This window comes from Brienomyrus brachyistius, chromosome 21, assembly GCF_023856365.1.
Source record: "Brienomyrus brachyistius isolate T26 chromosome 21, BBRACH_0.4, whole genome shotgun sequence".
Classification (NCBI taxonomy): domain Eukaryota; kingdom Metazoa; phylum Chordata; class Actinopteri; order Osteoglossiformes; family Mormyridae; genus Brienomyrus; species Brienomyrus brachyistius.
The window spans coordinates 8,514,017-8,536,159 of record NC_064553.1 but is presented as its reverse complement, the minus strand read 5'-3'; the positions used below and the strand labels follow the sequence as shown (position 1 = coordinate 8,536,159).

At 42.1% G+C, this 22,143-nt stretch overlaps 2 protein-coding genes across 5 annotated transcripts in view; both read left to right on the top strand.

Annotated features, from left to right (window-relative positions):
* Positions 1-6,803: 6,803 nt before the first annotated feature.
* Positions 6,804-18,102, top strand: LOC125716740 (phosphoglucomutase-1). Of its 4 annotated transcripts, none has more exons than XM_048989385.1 (12): positions 6,804-6,937; positions 8,186-8,432; positions 10,153-10,315; positions 10,883-11,029; positions 11,514-11,639; positions 11,914-12,104; positions 12,617-12,771; positions 13,632-13,747; positions 14,076-14,211; positions 14,359-14,542; positions 14,793-14,927; positions 17,832-18,102. In XM_048989385.1, the coding sequence occupies exons 2-12, from the start codon at positions 8,415-8,417 to the stop codon at positions 17,919-17,921; spliced, it is 1,461 nt and encodes a 486-aa protein (XP_048845342.1). In that variant the 5' UTR covers positions 6,804-6,937; positions 8,186-8,414; the 3' UTR covers positions 17,922-18,102. The 4 variants fall into 4 exon arrangements, with proteins under 4 accessions (XP_048845342.1, XP_048845341.1, XP_048845340.1 ...); XM_048989384.1 differs by lacking the exon at positions 6,804-6,937 and adding an exon at positions 7,893-8,044; XM_048989383.1 differs by lacking the exon at positions 6,804-6,937 and having other exon boundaries at positions 7,893-8,432; positions 14,843-14,927.
* A 696-nt stretch (positions 18,103-18,798) lies between these two features.
* LOC125716736 (inactive tyrosine-protein kinase transmembrane receptor ROR1-like) overlaps positions 18,799-22,143 on the top strand; it is a 65,049-nt gene continuing 61,704 nt past the window's right edge. Inside the window, exon 1 of the mRNA XM_048989368.1 lies at positions 18,799-22,040. Within this exon, the coding sequence (XP_048845325.1) occupies positions 21,947-22,040 (94 nt within the window). The 5' untranslated portion in view covers positions 18,799-21,946. The remainder of the gene's footprint in view (positions 22,041-22,143) is intronic.

Below are 22,143 nucleotides of genomic sequence, written 5' to 3'. Positions count from 1 at the left end.
GGCGGACTTCAGCCGCGCTCAGCCTGCAGCTGCTGCGGGTGCAGTGGCGCGCGCTAGTGTTTTGCTCAGAGCCGCAGCTGTAGTTTTTTGGCGGGATAATTCTTTGCCAAATACTACTGAGAATGAGCCACTGGCTCCGCCTTCCTCCCTCGGCGGACAATGCATCTGACGCGCGGCGCGGGTCGCGCGGCGGCGCCAACTGTCATTTCGGAAAAGCAGGGAAACTTGTAAATAACACTGTAATTAATATTATATCACATTTTTGATGTTTCCGTAATCAGATTGTTTCTTCCACCCCCCACCCCCCGTTTTTGCAAAATCTATATATCAAAAATGTATACGTATTCACATGACATTACACTGCAATATTGCGAGCTACTGCTAGGAACCAAAACTGAAAAATTCCACTTGCAATTTTACCTATTTAAACAACTGAAAGTTTGACGTGTTACTTATTTTTATCAGCAACGTTACCATACGACTCATTCCCAGACTTGAACGAACATTCTTTGCGTTCGTTTCTTTGCTACCAGCGACTATGCAGTATTTACATTTAATGAACAAATATTGTTTTGTGTGTGGGCAAAATCGAGGATTTGACTCTCAAATACATGACATGAGCTTTAAAAAGCTTTATTGTCTACTTTGATAGTTCACTGCTCCCGTTCACAACTCAAGTCTCACAAACTTTCAGAAAACATTGATATGGTGCCTTTGCTGACTTTGTCTGAAAGTATGGTTAATATGTATATATGCACACGGGGCTAGACATAGGAGAGCACCTACAGCTTTTCGCCGGAATTTCCATTTCAGATCATAAATAGTTGCATAAAAAAAAACCTGCGTGGTTGGATAACTTTCGTGTTTCTGTGTAAATGTAAACCATCAAATAAAATACAATTTGACTGTATCCGTTCTGCGGCACCTTCTCTGTTTTAATGAACTTAAGTTATACGAATGATGCGGAAAACACGGATAGATGGCTGTTTCCTAATTAATGTTGTTGAGATGATAGCTGGCATGAGGATGGCGAAACACAGTTTCACAGACCCCGTACCTAGTATAGTTACTAATATAAAATGGAACGGAAGCAGCACGCGTGATGTGCTACTCAAACCAAACCATTGATTTGAAGGCGCTGGGCTCCCGCATCACGAAGCTGCCCAATTTATTCCTGTTATACACGCCGACTCTGTACACACTGACACACTGCTATAGATGTTGTGGATGTCAATCCCTCACATTACAGTGTTTTTTGTTTGTTTGTTTAAAGTTAAACCATAAATTGTAAGACTACTGACTGACCATTACCAATACAGGGCATTAAAGAGATGTGTTTGGAAGAAAATTTCTGAAACCATGATATAATAAAATCTGCCCCGTGTCTCGTTATATCGTGATACTTATTTCGAGATATGTATCAACGAGATAAACGCTTCATGGCGGCTCAGTGGTATATACATATATTTCCTCTTACGGAATAAAGTTATGAATGAATGTAAGATTCAACTTTATTGTCAGTGTGTTCATAGAGAGCCAGTGAAATGCAGCTGACATAAAATAACATAGATATGAGCATAAGTGTAAAGTATGGTTCTAAGCAAAACATTCGTGGTGATCCATGGCTTTTGAGCCCATTGACACAGTAGAACAGGCTGAAACTTTGTGTGGCTACTTGTTGGATGTTATAGAATATTCTCAAATTGGAATGAGAAACGTGTAGCAAATAGATCTACTACCGTAAAACTCGTAGTATTCGCGTACAGACACACTGCGCGCGGATGGCTTGACCACAGCATAACATACCTATTACGTTATAAGGAGGAATGGTTGCCGATTAACTAAATCATTTTGATTATCATTTGAGCCATATACATTAGTATTGCGTTATATGACAAGTCTTTCTCCTTTTAACGAAATAATTTTGTATCTCGTTATAATAACATAATTTCCCTTTATCGTTATACTTTCCTCGTTATAGCGAGATACTTACTATATCTCGTTATAACAAGAAACTGGGCATTTTTTTCTTTTATCATAGAGGCAGCAATACGCTGCCGTAGTCGGGGGATAGCAGTAAGCATGTGATTCGTGGAATCCTAAAGTCTGTTCAGCTATCCATCTGTTTTCTGTGACCCATCCATCCATCCAATTTTCTGTAACCGCTCATCCTATTCAGGGTCGCAGGACTGTTCAGCTCTTATTCATCCAATGCGTATTTTGTGAAGTATTACATAATATAAGAAGCATGAACAAGCATCAACAAATCCGTAGCGTTTCCCAGAAATAATAAGGCAGGGTGCATACTTTGTGGCATACCACTCTACTGCAGAAAGCAAACAATAGCATGCTAGAAAATACTATGTATGCAGAACGACAAAGGGAATTCTGTTTGGCACATTTTATGTGACATGTGAAGAAAGGTTTTAAAATCTACAACCAAGGGTTTCCTGAGGGCAAAATTTATTGTTTCAGAGGGAAGTAAATTATTCCGTTGTTTCAGCTTAAGTTACACAGGTACGTTAAACTTAATTCTATGGAAAAAAACACAAAACAAAAAGACTATATATCATTTGAGGCTGTCTTAGGTAAAAGTACATTCCTTTTAATCAATCAAGACCTCAAAAATAGTATAGAGATTGTGATGAAAACAGGTTATATATTATGAGTGTGTGCCTGTCAGGGTTGGAGTTTGTCTGGCCCTTTCCAGTTTGCCTTTTCCCCATTTGGCCAGCCATTCCTGCTGGCCATCCCCTTTGGTGTTGCCCTTGTGGCTGATTCTCTGTGTTGCTGTGTGATTATTAGTTGTAGTTACCCCATGTTAGTTACTGTAGCTTCCCTTGTTCCTTCCCACCTTTGTGGTCTTATTGTTCCTGGTGTTGTTCCCTGCTTTAGTTTAGTTTTTACCCCCCGTGGTGCCTTTGTTTTCTGTTTCTCCCTTTCTGTTTTATGTAATAAAGCCCTAGTTTTTTGGATCCGCTATGTGGATCATCTTTTCTTCGTCATGCCCAACAATGAAATTCTGCTTTGGGAATCAAAAGGAAGTTAGTTGTGTTTATTGATTATTATGTAGGATATATGGGAAACCACCAGTAAGTAATATTAAATACAGAATCACAATATGCATCCAGAAGCAAATAATTAAGAAACCAGAGCCTGGAGGGAACTAGAGGGAGTATATTAGCTAGATAGATACTGTGGTATACATAGAATGTAGAAAGGGCTGTTTTCCAATTACATGCCCTATTGTACAGGATCTATATCACCCGAATATTCCACACTATATTAAAATACATATTTACAGCATTGTTGTTGGCAACTGTTGTTATTTTTGTAGCTGGCCCCACATTAAATCATTCAGCCTCCTTTGTGTGTTTTTAGAACATCCATTGTTCATGTGATCAACTGCAGAGAAGCAAATTTTTGCTCTTATTGAAATAAATATAGGCCTCATTTAAGATTCCTGTATAGTTCTGTAATATATTTACTGCCAGGACAGTATAATCATTGCCTAAGAGCTCAACGTGAATATTGTAACTTTTACTCCAAACATGTTGTGTATATGTTACACTGAGATAACAACAATGTTATTCTTTGCAAACAATGACACAATGTGGAACATAAACACCACCATTCCATCTTTACTGCTCCGAAATGAAGTTTCTTCAGCTTAACAGCCACAACTGTTGCAGTTCACCAAACAAAAAGAAAATGGTACATTTAAATAACAGGATAGGCTTCCGGTGACAGAATCTCTGTAATCAAATTTTAGTTTTCATGGTGATTATTGTATAGGGTACAATTATTCTATTAACAAAGGGATGAAGAATACTAACAGTATTAGGGCCATCTAAAAGGAAAAAAAATGACGGAGCATTTTAAGATTAAAGTCAAAAGTTTTGAGATTAAAGTTAAAATAAATATTTGAGGAAAAAAGTTAAGTTAAATGGTAGAAACCTCAAGATGACACCAAACAGATGTTTAACATTCAGCTGCTTTCTGTGTGCATTGTGCACAACAGGAAGGCTTTTATCTGTAGAATTTAATTTCAACCTTTCAACTTTATTCTCAGAATTTTAACATTTTTGTATTGGAAGTTTATTTTAATTGCACGATCTCAAAATGTTCACATCTTTTTATTTTTTGGCAACTTCCATGCTCTTCTGTTTAATGGCAACAGAATTACAATTATTAAGACTCACATCTATCAAGCCACAAAAATAGCTTCTTCCCTTCAGCAGTTGAAATTATCAACAAGCCCCCTGACCCCCGCTGACACAGTCCCTGGCTCTGTTACTCCCCCACTTATATTGTATAGCTTGCTCGATTTCATTCCTTTATTCTAGTTTATTTCTGTCTATATATTTTTTCTTCTACGTAATTTCTGAATGTAAGCACCAATGCTCCCAAAACAAATTCCTAGTACATGCAGTTGTACCTGGCCAATGAAGTCAATTCTGATTCCAATTAAAGAATTCGCTCCAGCTGAAAGGGAGATTAGCTATGTTATTAACTGCAAGGCCGCATTTTATTTGCACCTGCTGATCTGCGCTGCTTTCCAAATTAATATTTAATGCAATAAACTGACTCAGTTGTCTTCAGGGCCGATTGCCTTGATAATAACTAGTAAAATTGGTAAAATAAAAATAAGCAGTCAACCCAGCCAGGGGTATGAAATGGATTTTGTTTTAATTGCGGCCTTAAATGTCGCTTCCCAGATGCTTTCATAATGATATGGTGTCTCTGGGTCATCTTGATGGGCTATTTTATTAAAAAATAATGGATATAATTAATTAGAAAAGTGCATTTGTTGGAGCTGTTAACTAAGATGGGGGTAGGAAATTGATTTTGAACAATGCAAGTTTAAGGTCCCTCGGTTTAAATGGACTTTGTCTTCCCTCACTTACATTTAGCCCAGACTACCTTAAGTCCAACAAGTTATCCAGCTAAGCAAGAGATACTGCTTTCTGGGACTGGCTTCAGATGGCCTGGCGAAAGTCTTAAATTAGTAAATGTATATTTATATACTGTGCATGCTTCTCTTTAGTGACATTGCGTTGTGCGAATTGGAAGTGGATTTTGGTTTTAACTGTTTCTGTGGTTTGTTTTGAAGTACTGTGTCTGTTACGTGGGTTGGGTTGCTTAGGATTGTTGCTACATTCCACCTGTGACTGAATCGTTGCACCTGTGTCTTATTTCCCAACCGGTCTAGCACTAACTGAGAAAAGCTTTGTGAGAGACAAGTTACAAATGAAGGTGAAGCTGTATGTAGCGTGTTTTTTCTCTTTTCTGTAAATGTTCTGGTGCTCGGAATACCGCTTTCTCTGAGGCCAACCTTCTGAAGAGAGAGAAACAAAATCGGTACAACTCTGGAAACAAGTGCTGTACTAGCCGTGCAAACCGAGTAGGAGTAATTTGTGGACTGCGATACTTTAATGCTCCCTGTCTCTTTTTAGAGGGCAAGGCTTGTAATGTATAGCACCAGTACAGCTTGGAGTATGAAGCATTATTTAATTATTGGCTAGTCATCACTGGCTGGACTGGCCCCCACTTGCCCTTTTGTTGTGTCAGTTCCTCTAGTGGCCACTAGATGTCACTGGTCATCCTAGTGTCTTTGGCTCCTAGTCTGTTCTCCTGTTACTCTTGCAGCTGTGTGGCTAAATGGGTTGAGTAGGTAGCTACCATTTACACAGCCCATAGGCCAGACTCGGCCACCTTTTTTCCTTGTTTTAATTTCTCTTGGTGTTCGATCCTTCTGTATCTGTTAATTGACCTCTCCTGCATACTCCTCATTGGCCCTAGTCTCTTGTTTGTAAGAGTCCACACCTGCCCCTTGTTCGCCCTTTTCCCTCAAAATAAAGTTATATATTGACATACAGTCAATAATACTGCCATCAGACAGTGTGGCGTCTGTTGCCATAGTGAATCCTCTTTTCCACAATGGGATTTTGTTGTTCTATGAGATTGTTAGTTCGGATTAACATAAACAGACTTGTTCAAACCTGATTCACTGAAATCATATTCAGGTGATCTGGAACCAATAATTATTTTTACACTTTATTTAAAGTTTACACCCAAACCTGCTTTCTAGACCCCCTGCTCCCCCCCCTCCTCTCCCCCGAGGTGATGTTCATGATTAGGTGTTTCTGATGGAATTACAAGATTTTATTTGAGAAAATATTTCCCTATTTTGCTCATTTTACGTGAAGCGAATCTGTGGAGTGCCTTCAGAAATGAGCCTGTCCATACAGTTAACCAGATCACTGTCAGTGTACAGGTAATGGGAGTTGTAGTATGAATCTGCGATCACCAATGCCTCCTCACACTTAGATGATCCATTAAAATTTGATACATGAAAGGAGAAGTGGAAAGTTCAGATTCAGAAAGTACATATCCAGACCAAGATTTTGTTTCAATCAACCAGCTGAGAACTCTGTGACTCTTTACACTCAACTGATTGGTTGAAACAAAATCTGGGTCTGGATTTGTACTTTCTGAATTGGAACTTTCCACCTCTGTTTGAAATGTGTAGAATAGAGGGCGCAGGGTCCCTACAGGTTCTTTCTTTACTGGGTAGGGAAGCGGTAGGGAAGTAGTGATATTTGGGACCAGCAGATGGAGACTGTGGCTGTAAGAGGGGGTCTTTCAGGAGCATATCTCACACTAGGTTGTGGGAGCCCATGGAGAGTATCGTCCGCATGTTGGGATGTGGCATTCTGCCCACCGGATGGTTGTCGTGGTTTTGCCTTGCGGACTGTGTATGTAAATGCGATCTCTTCACCCTCTCTCTCAGGTCATCCATCACATTCAGATCTGATGGATTGTCGCGCTGAAACCAAAGAACGTGGTGTGGGAACAGTTGAGCGTGGCAGAGGAACTCGAGGACATGGTAGAGGAATGGAGGGCTGTCTGTCAGATGCCGAGCTAGCGGGCTGAGGTGGGTGACCTGTATGGGAGGGGAGAACGACCGGTGCTGGTGGGATGTTGGCTCTGACCTTGCATTACTCCAAACCCTCCCTGCCAAAGTCCTACCAGTTACACTGGGCTTCAAACAACAATGAAAACTCTGCAGTATTTTTCTGAAATCCAAGGGTAATTTTATGTATCTCCTGCTTAAGACTTATGTATTTTGGCTCACATTTGAAAGAGAAATATTTCACTTCTATCACATAATATCATAATTTATTTAGTGAATAACATTAGTATTGATCTACGAAGAGCTAGCACCCCAACCTGGGGTATTCCCTGCCTTGCGCCCATATCTTCCGGATCTGTGACCTTGCATAGAACAAGTACATATGGAAAGGATGGATGGATGTATGGATGGATGGATGGGTGGCATTAGTATTGATGTGAATATTTATAATGTTACATTTGCCAACAGTCTGGATACAAAGCATTTAAGGTTTCTCTTTATGTGCTCTTTATCATACAATGTATTTAAGTATACAGTGTCTATACATACATACATACATAATGTTTGTGTGTGTATACATGTGTGTATATATAATATAAAAATCTCATTTATTATTTTTTTTGGTGTGTTTTGCCTATAAAACTGGACTTCCGGTCCCAGAGTCATTGTTATTTTAAGTCTCTACTTTTCTGTTTGGCCCGTACATGTAATGAATGTTCTCAGCCTCATCTCCCCTCCCCCCACTATAAATCAAAGCACTGGCCTTTAAATGCTGTCCCACACTATTTAAATCAGCCCTGTAGTATCCCCTTTCCCCGACGCTTCCGCTGTGGTAAATAATTTAATGCTCAGGGGTAGTAAAGGTGGCAGTCGTGTTGAGCTGTTCCTTAGATGGGGGCATACCCTACCTGTGGCATGCATCAAATTAGACGAGGGGGGGGGGGGGGGGGTCTACTATTATAAGGGTCTGGAGTCTCTCCGCAACCGGTTGTAGAAGCAGGCATAATAACCTGCTTCAGCCTCAGTGGCTCTTGCTGACAGCTCTGGCATTGATCTCTCAGGACAAGTGCAAAGAAGCTTCTTCAGTTTCAAGCTGCCTCTATGCAAAGACCAGGGAGCTATTTTTGGGTGAGCAGCTCCTTCGCTTGAACTCGCCAAGCGTTGAACCTCCCTCTCCGTGCTCCGCCACCATTGTCCAGGTTCTCCGGTAGCCGATTGCCCTCTTGCTCATGTTTCTGATTTCTCTCACCTACTCACGATGGACGTCAGCCCTCTGCAGGTTCGGACTCTGCCAACCGCTCCTTACGCCGACCAGAAGCCTGGAACCAGTGGGCTGCGGAAGAAGACTTACGTCTTTGAGACTAAGCAGGACTACCTTCAGAATTTCATCCAGAGTGTTTTCTCCTCCATTGACCTGAGAGACCGCCAGGGCTCAACTTTGGTGATAGGAGGAGACGGCCGCTATCTTAATAAATCAGCCATAGAGGTTATTGTGCAAATGGCAGCTGCGAATGGGGTCAGTATTGTCATTGTGACTCTTTAACCCTTATATGAATGCTCACTGGCTTTAACTAACTTTACCAAAGAACCACATGAATACATTATTCAGTCAACCACATTCCTGAATTGATTACAATGAAGTTTTCCCTTTCCCAAGTACAAATAAAACCAATATATACAGCATTTAAGTTTAAATTTTGTTGTTTAACGGACACTTTCATCAAAAACAACTTTTGATATACACTTAGAACTTGCCAAAGACAAGTACAAGAGGACTCCTCTTCAGATTTTTATAAGCAGCATCAGATTATGGTTTTTACCCACTAAGCTAAATGCGTTTTCGCAAGCAAATTCTCCTAATGTTTTAATATCCTTTAACTGACCCGCGTTATGTGGTTTACGCTGCCCACGCTATGATAGCTGCCTAAATTCGATGTTTTGTTGTGTCCAATAATGTTACTATTTAACGGCAAGGTCAGTATACACATTCTACTCACTGTAAATCATTCTTAAAGAGCTTTAGATGATGGCAAGGTTGCTATTGCGATATATGAACATTTAGGCTTTGTTGTCTCTACCTTCATAATGAAAAAATGTTGCACACACTGCTTTTCCATGCATATATTTAATACCATGTCTGTTAAACTATTGTACCAATGACAACTAGGGCACATGTGATCAAAAGTGTTACCTGATTATGTTTTTTGGTGTGATTTAGCAGGCATTTTGTTTATTTGAGAAAACAGGTCACAGACAGTCACTGGAACAACCAGGAGTTGTGGGGGGGGGAGTGTGATTTAACACATCTCTGGGCATGGGCCAACATTGCAATCATTTTGTTGACCCTGGGATTTGAACCCACAGCCTGATCACATGTACTGCTTCACATCATAGCTGACTGAGCCACACCGCCCTTAAAGCGGTTGTATATTGTGGGGCTTGAACCCTCAAATTATGAGATTAAGTGTCATGATCTGTCAACTGAACTAGCTGGATAAAGACAAAAAAAGCTATGGAAAAAGAGACTGAAGGACGGGGAACGTGGACATTTCTCTGAGTAGCACTTTAAATAAAATGCTTAAATTTGGAAAAGATATACAGCCACCTCCTTTTAGCAGAGGATGGTTTCGATCCATCGACCTCTGGGTTATGGGCCCAGCACGCTTCCGCTGCGCCACTCTGCTCCACATGTGGCTGCTGTGCTCTTCTGAATGCAGACTCTCTTTAAAAGGGATTTTCAGTCTGGGTCGTTCTTGGCACGCTTTGGAAAAGCACAATCAGATATATATATATATATACATATATGAGTTTATCCTTCATTTTGTTTTCTGTTTATGGCTCATTCAGTTATATAAAGTCTTGCCTTGATCGTCTTGCAGTAGCAAGAAGTTTGGAATAACACGTTCTCCTACGTACCATCGCTCTACAGCATCTCCACTATCAGCTGGGTCCCAAAAGCGCTGTGACTAGACTTCATAGGCTAAACGAAACTTGCAATAAGCAGGATAAAGGTGAATGTAGCAAACAACAAACACGTCAAAGTGAAATATGCTGGTTTTCACCCCTCCCAAACTGATTTTATGATAACCCATGGGAATGGGAACATTGTTACTTTGTAGCAAAATTGGTAACACTTTACAAAAAATACCAAAAACTGGCTGTTTATGCTAATTTAAGTAGATCACAGTCCTCCCCATTGAGACATGCTTGAGATTTACGCTTGTGCTTACATGCAGATTGGCCGCCTGGTGATTGGACAGAATGGCGTCATGTCCACGCCGGCCGTGTCCTGTGTCATTAGGAAGATCAAGGCCATTGGTGGCATCATCCTCACTGCCAGCCACAACCCGGCTGGACCCAGTGGAGACTTTGGAATCAAGTTCAACATTTCAAATGGAGGTTAGCAGGAGGGTCATCTGTAATTAGATCTGGGTATATCTTTGTTCATAGATATTTATATATAGATATAGACATGGGTGTAAATTATTGGGGGGATGGGAATCTATAACCCCCCAATAAACGAAACCAGCCAATATAACCCCCTGAACTCCCTTAAATGAGTGGAGACCTCAACCCCTCAATGCTCACCCCAAGGTTATGCTACATAGATATAGATATAGATATAGAAAAAGAGGTTCACATAGCTTTTGGCCTTCTTGCATCTTTAAAAGGAATGTTTAAAACATTAAGCAAAAAAGTTTAAGTTTGGGAAAGTGTAAGACATTTCTATTAAGAATTTTTACAGATATTCACAGATATTCTTTATGTACCTTCTGAAGGTACCGGTTAAGTGAAATACAGGCTTTAACATTTTGAATGTGAATGTGTTCTTATTACGTACCGTTGTTGCGTTTTTTTTTTGTCGACACACGATTGTGTTCGTCTGTGAGCTTCACCGTGTTCCTGCATCACGATATGCGAATTCTCAGACCTTGCCAAGTCACACCACTCTTCAACTTAATGCAGGCCCAGCACCTGAAGCTGTAACGGATAACATCTTCCAGATCAGTAAAACTCTTGAGGAGTATGCCATCTGTCCTGACCTCAGGGTTGACCTATCCACTATCGGCAAACAGAGTTTTGATCTGGAAAACAAGTTCAAACCATTCACAGGTACAGAAAAGCTGACTGGATCTGGAGCTGACTGCACTGGGTAGTTTGCAGACGACAGATTTCAGTTATCAACTGTAATTTGTTTCCAGTGCATGCAAAGGTTAGCTTTTCTATCGGGTTGATATTAACATTGCCATTAAAATAACTATGATGTTGATATCTGATTGCCGCTCTTATATTATTAAATGTATAAACAACTGTCTAAATTAGTGTTACCAAATTTGCATTAGGTAAATTAGTATTATTACTCGCAATTAAAAATTGAAAACCAACATAAAGCTATTAAAGCATGAGAACAAAACAAATTTAATTAAGCTATTCAAGGCAATTGTATTTTATTTGCTATTTAAAAACTGATTTTATATTACGCTGCAAGATATGCGCATAGTACATACATGTAAATGGCTGACTTTAGGTGACAATATTGCCACAGAACCACTGAACCATTGTGGTACCAGTGTTTAACCAGTCATGTCATCCACAGTGGAGATTGTGGACCCTGTGGAATCCTACGCCAACATGCTGAGGAACATCTTTGACTTCTCAGTCTTGAAGGAGATGCTGTCAGGACCCAATCACATCAAGATCAGGCTGGACGCCATGCATGGAGGTAAGTATGGGCGCCGTAAAGAAGGGGGACAGTTAAGACAATTCCTAAAAAAATTTGCAACATAATATGATGGTCTGGGTTGGGGGCCCAATATGATAGGCTTTTATGGGGACAATAATCTCTAAAGACACTCCTGGAGGTGCGGACTAGATCTCATTAAAGAGTGACTGAAGGCTTCAAAACCAAAGGCAGTTAGCCAACAGTCATGATGTATTAAAGTGATTAATAACAAAGAGAGTTGAATGTGACATTACTGGTACCTGTATTGCTGCAGTTGTGGGTCCCTATGTGAAGAAGATCCTATGCGAAGAACTTGGCTCTCCTGCCAACTCGGCCATCAACTGTGTCCCCAAGGAGGACTTCGGGGGCCACCACGCCGACCCCAACCTGACGTACGCGGCTGACCTGGTGGAGACCATGAAGGGTGGGGAGTATGACTTCGGAGCGGCCTTTGACGGGGACGGCGTATGTAACTAGTGCCTTTGCTATTTCTCAATGTGGCCACAAGAGGTCACCAAATCACATTTTTCCATGCTGCGGCAATTGTTAGAAAGAGCTACAAAATATGGCCACAGGTTCCAATCTCTGGAAGGGCTTTGATGTGATACAGATGAGTAAGACACTTGCCTGAAAGTTATTTAGCAAAATCCAGATGACTAAAAATTTAACTTAGTAATGTTCTCCTTTTGAATTAATGTCAACTAATGAAATTGATTGAAGATGATTTTTTTACAGAAAGCAGTAGTCTCCAACCTATTTTACAGATACTTTTACAAAGATAAAAAAAAAATTGTGACAGTCTATTCTGCCAACCGGGGGGGCTAGAGTTACCCCTCAATATATTTTGCCAATCAAGGGGGAGTTCACCCTCTGGTACATTGTCGTGATTGACTGGGATCAGCCCAGTCGGCCTTCGATATCTGCAAGGCATGTGAAGTGCTGGCTGTGTTGACCAACAGTCTACTGTGTCTCCTCAGGATCGCAATATGATTCTCGGGAAACACAGCTTCTTTGTCAACCCCTCCGACTCCGTTGCCGTCATTGCGGCCAACATCTTCAGCATCCCCTACTTCCAGCAAACCGGGGTTAGGGGTCTGGCCCGCAGCATGCCCACCAGTGGGGCCTTAGACAAGTAAGGCAACCTCTCTGATTGGTAAGCCAGTCCCTTCTGGGGGGGCATGGTGGACCAGTGCTTTGGACCCGGCCATCTCCACGATTGTGGATTCGCTTTTGACTTCAGTTCTGGTTTATAGATTTTCCATGTTCCCTTGGTGATAATATGGGTTTCCTCCAGGTTCTCACAGTCTGAATACAGCCAGTCCGGAGCCTATCCCAGAGGCTACAGGCGCAAGGCAGGGAACAACCCAGGATGGGGCATCAACCCATTGCAGGGCACACTCACACACCATTCACTCACACAGGCATACCTACGGGCAATTTGATAACGCCAGTTAACATCAGCCTGTTTTTGGACTGGGTTGGGGGTAACCGGAATTGCCAGAGGAAACCCCACAACGACACTGGGGGAAACATGCAAACTCCACACACATGGAACCCTGGGGGAGGCCTGAACCCTGGTCTCATATTTTCATAGTCATCTTCATAGAATGGCTGGCGAAATGATTTTTTGCTGCTTTTTTTCCAGTGAGAAATTACTTCTACATAACAGTACAGTTTTAGTAAAAAAAAAAATATGTGGTAGCTGTAAGTGTTTCACTTTGAGTATAAATCTAATTTTCATACTAACAATAGACTTTTACTCACAGTCTCTAAATCCCCATAATACAGCACAATGGGTATTAATTTATCATCAATTGCAAGGAAGGTCCATATTTGGCCACAGATTTCAGCAGCATCAGGGATGTTGTGTCACATGATGCTGACAAAGGAAATAACCAACGACTAAGATGGCAAACTTTTGTTTTTCCAGCACATTTCGGTTGTGTTGTTTATGCAGACCAATCGAATGCTGCCATTCTTTGTGTTGCCTAGTGTAGCTAAAGCCACCAAGATCCAGCTGCATGAGACACCAACGGGATGGAAGTCCTTCGGAAATTTGATGGACGCTGGCAAGCTGTCCCTCTGTGGAGAAGAAAGCTTTGGTACCGGTGAGAGAACGACCAATCAGGTTAGGAGGTGGGTGGGGCGTTCCCCACCAGAGTCTGCAGAGATTTGCAAAGCTAGTGCATCGCTTCTATGACACAAGACCGTTAGAATATTTGTACATGTATTAGCATGTGTTGACTGCTATCCAAAGATAGCAAAGAGCATTTTGGTCTTCAGTCATAAACACTAGACCTATATCTCCAAAGTTTATGGGGCATTTCACATCATCCGAAAAAGGATTCCACTGGGGAGACATCTATTACTCCATGTGCTCCCTTTACGTGAAATGATGAAGTAAAAGAAAGATCCTTTTCTTGCGTTAATCTACAGGCTCCGACCACATCCGCGAGAAGGACGGCCTGTGGACAGTCCTGGCATGGCTGTCCATCCTTGCAACGAGGAAGCAAAGCGTTGAGGAGATAATGAAAGACCACTGGCAGAAATATGGCCGAAACTTCTTCACTAGGTAAGTCATGTTGGCTCAGTGGGTAGCACTAGGTAAGTCAGATGCATAAAAAAATAAGTGAAGATGCCAATGTGTTAATTACTGAATTAGGGTTAGGGTCCGGTGCATGATAAAGACTGTATTGGCATGTCCCCGTATCTCTGATAGGTACGACTATGAGGAAGTAGATGCGGATGCAGCCTATAAGATGATCAGCGACCTGGAAGCCGTAATGTCTGATAAATCCTTCATTGGACAGAAGTTTTCAGTGGGGGAAAAGATGTACCAGGTGCAGAAAGCAGACAATTTTGAGTACAGCGACCCAGTGGATGGAAGTGTGTCCAGAAACCAGGTGAGACTGATGTCAGCAGAGGTGCAAACTGTGCAGAGGGTGATTAAACCTCAGTGCTCCTGGGGTCTTGCATTAGCCTGTGCTGCTAAAGTACACAGAAAATTATGCAGCAGGATTTGTTGTCTCTCTGGCAATGAGACTATGTGCCTGGGGAAATTTGGTCAGTACTCTGTTAATAATTGTCTCATCATTTGATTTGACTTGTAGATATTATGTGCATGTCTATCACGCACGCTGCCATCCTTTTCAGGGCCTTCGTATCATCTTCACTGACGGCTCACGCATCATTTTTCGCCTCAGTGGAACAGGCAGTGCTGGGGCAACCATCAGGCTTTACATAGACAGCTATGAAAAGGACCCCCAGAAGATGTACCAGGACACACAGGTGAGGCCTGAGTTGGTATTAATTAAAAGTCCCAGTGATGCCATCCTGATGCACCCACTGGTCTTGTCATTGGATACTTTATATCTGAAATCAAATGGTCAAACACCTTATTGCTTAAACCGAGTGATACTGTGACATTGTAATACAATGGTCCTGTGTCAGTGTAATAGAGTGATACTCTGCCGGTGTAATAGAATGACACTGTGACAGTGTAATAGAATGACTCTGTGACATTGTAATACAATGGTCCTGTGTCAGTGTAATAGAGTGATACTCTGCTGGTATAATAGAGTGATACTCTGCCGGTGTATTAGAGTGATACTCTGCCAGTATAATAGAATGACTCTGTGACAGTGTAATAGAGTGACACTGTGACAGTGAATTAGAATGATACTCTGCTGGTATAATAGACTGATACTCTGCCAGTGTAATGGAATGTCTCTGTGACAGTGTAATAGAATGATATGGTGTCAGTGTAATAGAGTGATACTCTGCTGGTATAATAGAGTGACACTGTGACAGTGTAATAGAATGTCTCTGTGACAGTGTAATAGAATGATATGGTGTCAGTTTAATAGAGTGATACTCTGCTGGTATAATAGAGTGACACTGTGACAGTGTAATAGCATGTCTCTGTGACATTGTAATAGAATGGTACTGTGTCAGTGTAGTACGATATTTTGGTCTAGCTACATATTCAGTTCACTCAATGCCAAGCAGTGGCTTATCCTGTGAAGGCTGCCGTAATCTGGAAGCTATCCCAGAAAGCGTGTAGGAGCACAGCCTGATACAGCCTGGATGGGACTTCACAGGGCACAGTCGAGGAGGCGCAGAAACTCACAAACTAGCAGCAGTTGATCTAAACTGCATGTCTGGATGTTCGGTGGGAAAGCATTCGGAGAAAACGTATGTGATCAGTGAGACAAATCTGGGATGCAGGACCCTGTGAGGCAACACAAACTCTACATATCTCATTTCTAATCAATTTTCAGCTCAAGCACACTAATGCTGCATTCCATTTACCTCGGAGGTTGGACGCTGGGAATGACATCACTCTCGAGAACCACATTCCAGTACAATGATTCAGAAAGCCATTTAGCAATACCTAGGTGGTATTTCATGAAGCAGGATTTCTTCATTAGCCAGATAAGTTAAGCCAAATGTAAGGATTGTCCAATAGGAATGCCACTTACCTCTCTTCCAATTGGACAGTTTTCACGGTTGGCTTAAATTATTCAACAAACTGGTAAATCCTACCTTGTGGAATACCCCCCACCTTACAGTATGTAACTACAGCTTTCACTTATGTTGAGGAAGGGTGCAGCCATCCTGAATTCTGAGGTTGGGATTGTAGAGGTTCCTCTGACTTTCCAAGTCGGAATTCCGACGTCTGAGGGCGTTCCAGTTGAAATCGATTACTAGGAACTTGGAAATTCCAACATCCCAGTTGAAATGGAACGCAACATAACGACTTCAGTGTCATGCAAAGAAAATGCTGCGAAAATCATCTCTGTCCATAATTGTATCGGTATATATGAAGGGCAATGCTAAGAAATGTTATCTTAAGTTCATATGGATGATGCGGGAGAGCCGGCATATCTGAAGGACAGAATGACACACGGAAATTGGGAAAACATCTGATTTTACGAATTTCCCTTTTTTGGGGTGAAGGTGGAGCAGATCTAAGTGCGACTCTGTGCACATGCTCAGAAGGTTGCTGGTTCAAATCCCGTGGGGGCCTTTAAACTCAACTGGTCTGGGACCTGGGTAACCCTGTTTTCTCAAAGTATGTATTCCTTTGGACAAAAGCTTCTGCTGAATAAGTAACTGTGTGGAAATAATGGGGACAATAAAATGGTTATCGAAATAATGCAAAACGACAGAAAATTGGACTTAAATCACTGTACAGTAATCAGAGGGTCCAGAGAGCCAAGTGACGGATCATGCGAAAAGGACACACTGCAGGCGGGAAGAAATTATTCATGAATTGTCACCTGCCTAACTTTCCATGGTGGACGGCGGCCCCCACTCCACCATGCTTCCTTTAGTTGGCATTTATTTGTCTTCTTAATTGATTTGTAATTTATTCAATTCAATGTTGCATGTATGTTACAAGCGCAGTACATTTTCCCCACCCGAAGCCCCCAGTGAGCAAGCCGGAGGCAACAGTGGCAAAGAAAACCTCCTTAGAAGGAAGAAACCTTGGGAGGAAACCCAAAGGGGGAGCCCATCCTCCAGGGGGCAGCAGAGGAAGCCCTAACCCTAACCAGACCCAAAGGGGGAGCCCATCCTCCAGGGGGCAGCAGAGGAAGCCCTAACCCTAACCAGACCCAAAGGGGGAGCCCATCCTCCAGGGGGCAGCAGAGGAAGCCCTAACCCTAACCAGACCCAAAGGGGGAGCCCATCCTCCAGGGGGCAGCAGAGGAAGCCCTAACCCTAACCAGACTGAAAGGGGGAGCCCATCCTCCAGGGGGCAGCAGAGGAAGCCCTAACCCTAACCAGACCCAAAGGGGGAGCCCATCCTCCAGGGGGCAGCAAAGGAACTCAAATGAACAAGATGGCAGAGTCCTAATTTACACTCCCCAAATTTTTAAATTTGAGTCTCAATGCGGGGGATAGGCAGGTGCTGGCAGGCAGGCGCTGGTGCTGCTTCTGACGGCAGGATGAACAGTGATACAGCAGCAGGGAAGGAAGGAGAGACGCGACGGGGACGGGATACAACATTATCACTGCACCACACTTTGTGTGAATGAGCCACAGATTGTGGAACAGGAAATCAATTTTTTAAATGAATCGTTTGCTATTTTAAATGATTGTACTCACTAGATGCTTTTTTAAAGTTGTGTTTTGTATCAAAAACCAGCTGACGGTCATGTTTCCCATGCATGGTGTCTCCTCCCACAGGACATGCTTGCTCCCCTCGTGGACATCGCTCTGAAGATCTCTCAGCTCCACCAGAAGACAGGGTGCAGCGGACCCACGGTGGTCATGTGATCCCCCCGCACCCCTCCCCACTCTCAGCTCGGTGACACACACATACGCACACACACACTGTCTCATCCACTTCTTTGTTTTTCCGAAGCTTTCAGAAATCTCCCTGTGGAACAAAAGAAAAATGCAAACATGTTATAACAAAACACTGAATAAATGCTTTGCAGTGCATTATTGTATCGTATCTGCGATCTGGATGCTGGAGTCATTTAGCGACCTCCCAGGAAACTAAACAGAAAGCATGATGACTTCACGCTGTCAGATTCCGACGCAATCTTTCCTGGAATAAAGGCAGTATCACACACTGGGAATCTTATCAATTGCTGATTCAGAGATTATGCATTCAGCCACTCCTCTCAGAAAATGGGAGAGTGTGCAATCAGAGTAGTAAGAGTATAAACACCCATTCAGAATAAAGCAAGCGAAAAGCAGCTTACCAGATGGGACCTTTATGGTGCGTAGAAATCATCACACACTGTCTCTTCGTGCTCGTTGATACCTGAGAGGGACGAACTCTGAAGTTCATAATGAGGTCGCATCGCTGGTGTGGAAGGTTGCTCTGGTTGGAAGGCACCCATGACCAGAAGGTTGCTTGTCCAAGCCCGGCCTCAGCAGAACAGGCACATGTCTGTGGGTCTATGGGCATGACCCTTGACCCCCAGCTCCATGGGTGCCCATAAATGACTGATCCCTCACTGTGATTCCCAAGCTTGCTCTCACCTGTCTGTGTGTCTCAAAGAGAGGCAGAAGGGGTAGGTGAAAATTTCCCCAAGGGGATTAATATCTCATCATTATATAAAATAGCACAATGACCAATAGTATGATGAATTTTATTTTAAAATCATTCCGGCAATTAATGCGTGTGTGTGTGGATTATTACGTTGTGGGGACAAAAGTCCAACACAGTGTAATAAAAACCTGTTTTTTAACATTGTGGGGGGCATTTTTAGGTCCCCACAAAGATCTGTGAATGCAATCAAAAAACTAAAAATGTCAAAAGTCTCGCATTTTGTTTGGTTACTTATAGTTAAGGTTAGGGCTGCGTAGGGATTGAGGTTGTTATGTTGGAATTAGAGTTTTCCCGAAAGAAATGAATGAAGCAGGTATACTTTACCTTATGGGGACACAATGTCCCCACAACATGATGAATATCCAATTTTTCCCTTATGGGGCCCAGTTTCCTGGTCCCCATAAGGAAAAACTCCATTTAATAAACATCTGTGACTGCAATGAAAAAACTAAAATTGCAAAAACTCTTGTATTTTGCTTGGTTACTTATGGTTATGGTTAGGGCAGGGTGGAGGTTAAGGTTGTCATAGTTAGCGTTAGCATTTTTCCCATAGAGTTAATGAAGCACAACATAAAGATATGTTTGCCCGACATATGCGTGTGTGTGCATGTGTGTGTGTGTGTGCGTGTGTGTGTGTGTGTGTGTGTATGTGTGTGTGTGTGTGTGTGTGTGTGTGTGTGTGTGTGTAATGGAATATATCTGGATCCTAAGCTGAAATATTTCTTCGATTGATTGATTCCTTTGGCCTGTGTGTTGCATTAAGTCATTCTGTTCAGCCTTGAACATCTGTCCATCCTTGTACCATTTGAGAATACGACAACTTCACCTCTACACAACACATTCTCCCTTGTGTCCTTTTGCAATAACTGAGGCTAGTGAGATATGGCTGAGAAAGATTCCAGTGGAAATAACACAAGCTACAGTCATCTCTAGTCACTGTTCTGTTTTTCCAGGAGCTAAACTAACTCGCAAGCTTTCACTGGGGCCTGCATTAACCCTTAATGCAGATCACGACGGGAAGCAAGGACACAATGTAACAAAAGTGAAACAGACTGCTTCTTGTTCTCTAGTCAGAGAGCTAAGGCTTTTTTTTGGGTCTGTCAGTACCTGCAATATTATATTCATGTCACTTAACTGGTACAAAAGAGGCCCTGGTTTATAAAGTAATTTCAACTATATTTGGTTCTTCCTTCTGCCAAACATGTATTGCATATGAACTGGTAGGGAAAAGTCGTGTCACACACGACTTCCATGATTTGCACATCAGTAGTTTTGCAGCTAATGATGCATGCATTTGGTTACTCCTGCAGGAAGGTGCTGAAGCCCAAGTCGATCTGAGTCTCTCCTTGAAATGGACGCACAGTGTTTGCTCATTTAAGTTTTTAACTCAAGCTAAACCCACATAATCTAAATATAATTCAGGTATTTTAATTAATTGTGTTACCAAGCCAATATTGACAGTCTGCAGACATTTTTTGCAAGGAAGAAAAAAATAATCACACACCGCTTGTAGGAGGACTTATGTTGGCAGAATGAGCCAGTAGAGATCGCTTATCGCGGCGGCGGTACGATAAGAGTCTGAGGAACATCCGCAGTCGGTTATTTCAATAAAAAGATGCCTGGCAATCGTCTTTCTCCAGTTCTCTGCGCTAGACGAAAAGCACCAGCAACTCCCCCTAATGTGCGACTCAGTGTTTATCTACCCCTGGAATTACAGAATTTGCGATTACCAGTCCTCTGTGTTTCATGCCAGCTGCTCGACTTCCTCTCCGGCTCCCATTTTCTCAAAAGGCAGTCAATGTATGTAGCTAGAGCTAATGAAGAATTACAAATATATGCATCTTATGCATGGACATGCACACGCATCGCGCATAAATTATTAGCAGCCCAGTAAGTATCTCAGGGCTGCCAACTCTCAGCATCTGGCGTGACACTCAGGCTTTTAGACTGAAAATCAATATTATTCCATTATACGCCTAAAATTAGCTACATCAAAAGCGCTGGGGAGGCTTGCAAACCCTACAGACTATTTGCCAGGTAATAAAACATACATGCATGTAAATGCGTGTGCAGACTAGTCTCCAATTGAAAATCTCACTCGAGCCATCTGACCACAGTTGGCAACCCTGGTATCAGTTAGCTAGTTTTATCCATGAGAAGAAACATCTGCTAGCTGCTACTACTATTACCACCGCTAACATATTTGTGACTATTCTCCATAATTCTCTCTCTATCAACAATGTCCCTTCTTCACCTTCTGTATTCTATAATGGAGGACATGCAAGCATGACTGTCAGGGAGCCCAGGCTTAGTAGATCAACATGAATGATATTAGGGATGAAAAGCCAAACTCTTTGGAGTCACTGCAGCTTCAAAAGGCATGAATGCAAATATCTTTGCTGCAGGACAAAATCAGGCCACGGGGTCAAAGCGACTGTTTCATAAAGAAATATGTGGCGTATTCCTCAAGCCAGAGATCTGCAAAGTTTGATAAAAACGTGAAAATCTTCGCTTTTTCCCTTTTATTATTATTATAAAATTTTTATTATTCTGTTACCTCTTTTTTTTATGACCAGGTGTGCAACATTTGCTGAGGTTTGGTACATTAAACGATTCCACAAATTTGCAATTAATTTGACTGTTATTTTAAAAGCGTAGAACTGCATAGGTAAAGATTGGCGTTTATTATCATTTCCGGTGCCGAGAATGCATTACTATTTTGCCATTTTGGTCCTTTACAGTAAATAGTTATAGATAATGGCAGCAAATAATATACGTCCATCTACCTTCAATAATCTGCATATGCTGGAATATGCTGCACAGGTTCGCTCCGGTTCGAGCCGTAACATATTTTAATAAAACTTTTCCATATTCCAGTTTAAAAGTTTGTAGGAAAAAATATGACTAGAATACGTCTCTTGACTATGAATATTCTTTCGAATCGTTTCGCAAGCGAGTGGGATCGTTGCTGAATGGCGAACAGCAGGTGGCGACTGGCGGGGGCTTTAATCAAACACACATGCGCTCACACTTCGCCTCCGACGGGGTTTCGAAGCGGCACCAAACTTCACGCAGCAAACGAGCGGAGTTTGGAGCACGGACACCCCAGCCAGAGCAGTCAGCTGCGTGCAGACGGCGGGAGCCGATCTTCAGTTTATAGCCTCTGGAAGCAGCCATCTGGTACTATTAGTATAAAGTCTCTGCTTACCACATAGACGGACGACTCATATTCAGAGGAATGCAACAAATGGGGGCAAAAATTAATTGGAGCTTGAACTTCTTTCGTGGCATCGTGATGTTACAGCTTGCTGGTAGGATGCACAGTACGGCTGGTGAGATATATATTTATTTATATTTATTAATTTGATATTCATTTCAACCCGTGAGCGCTTACTTTGTGCTGATAACCGCACTCATTTGATTTTGTCAATTAGA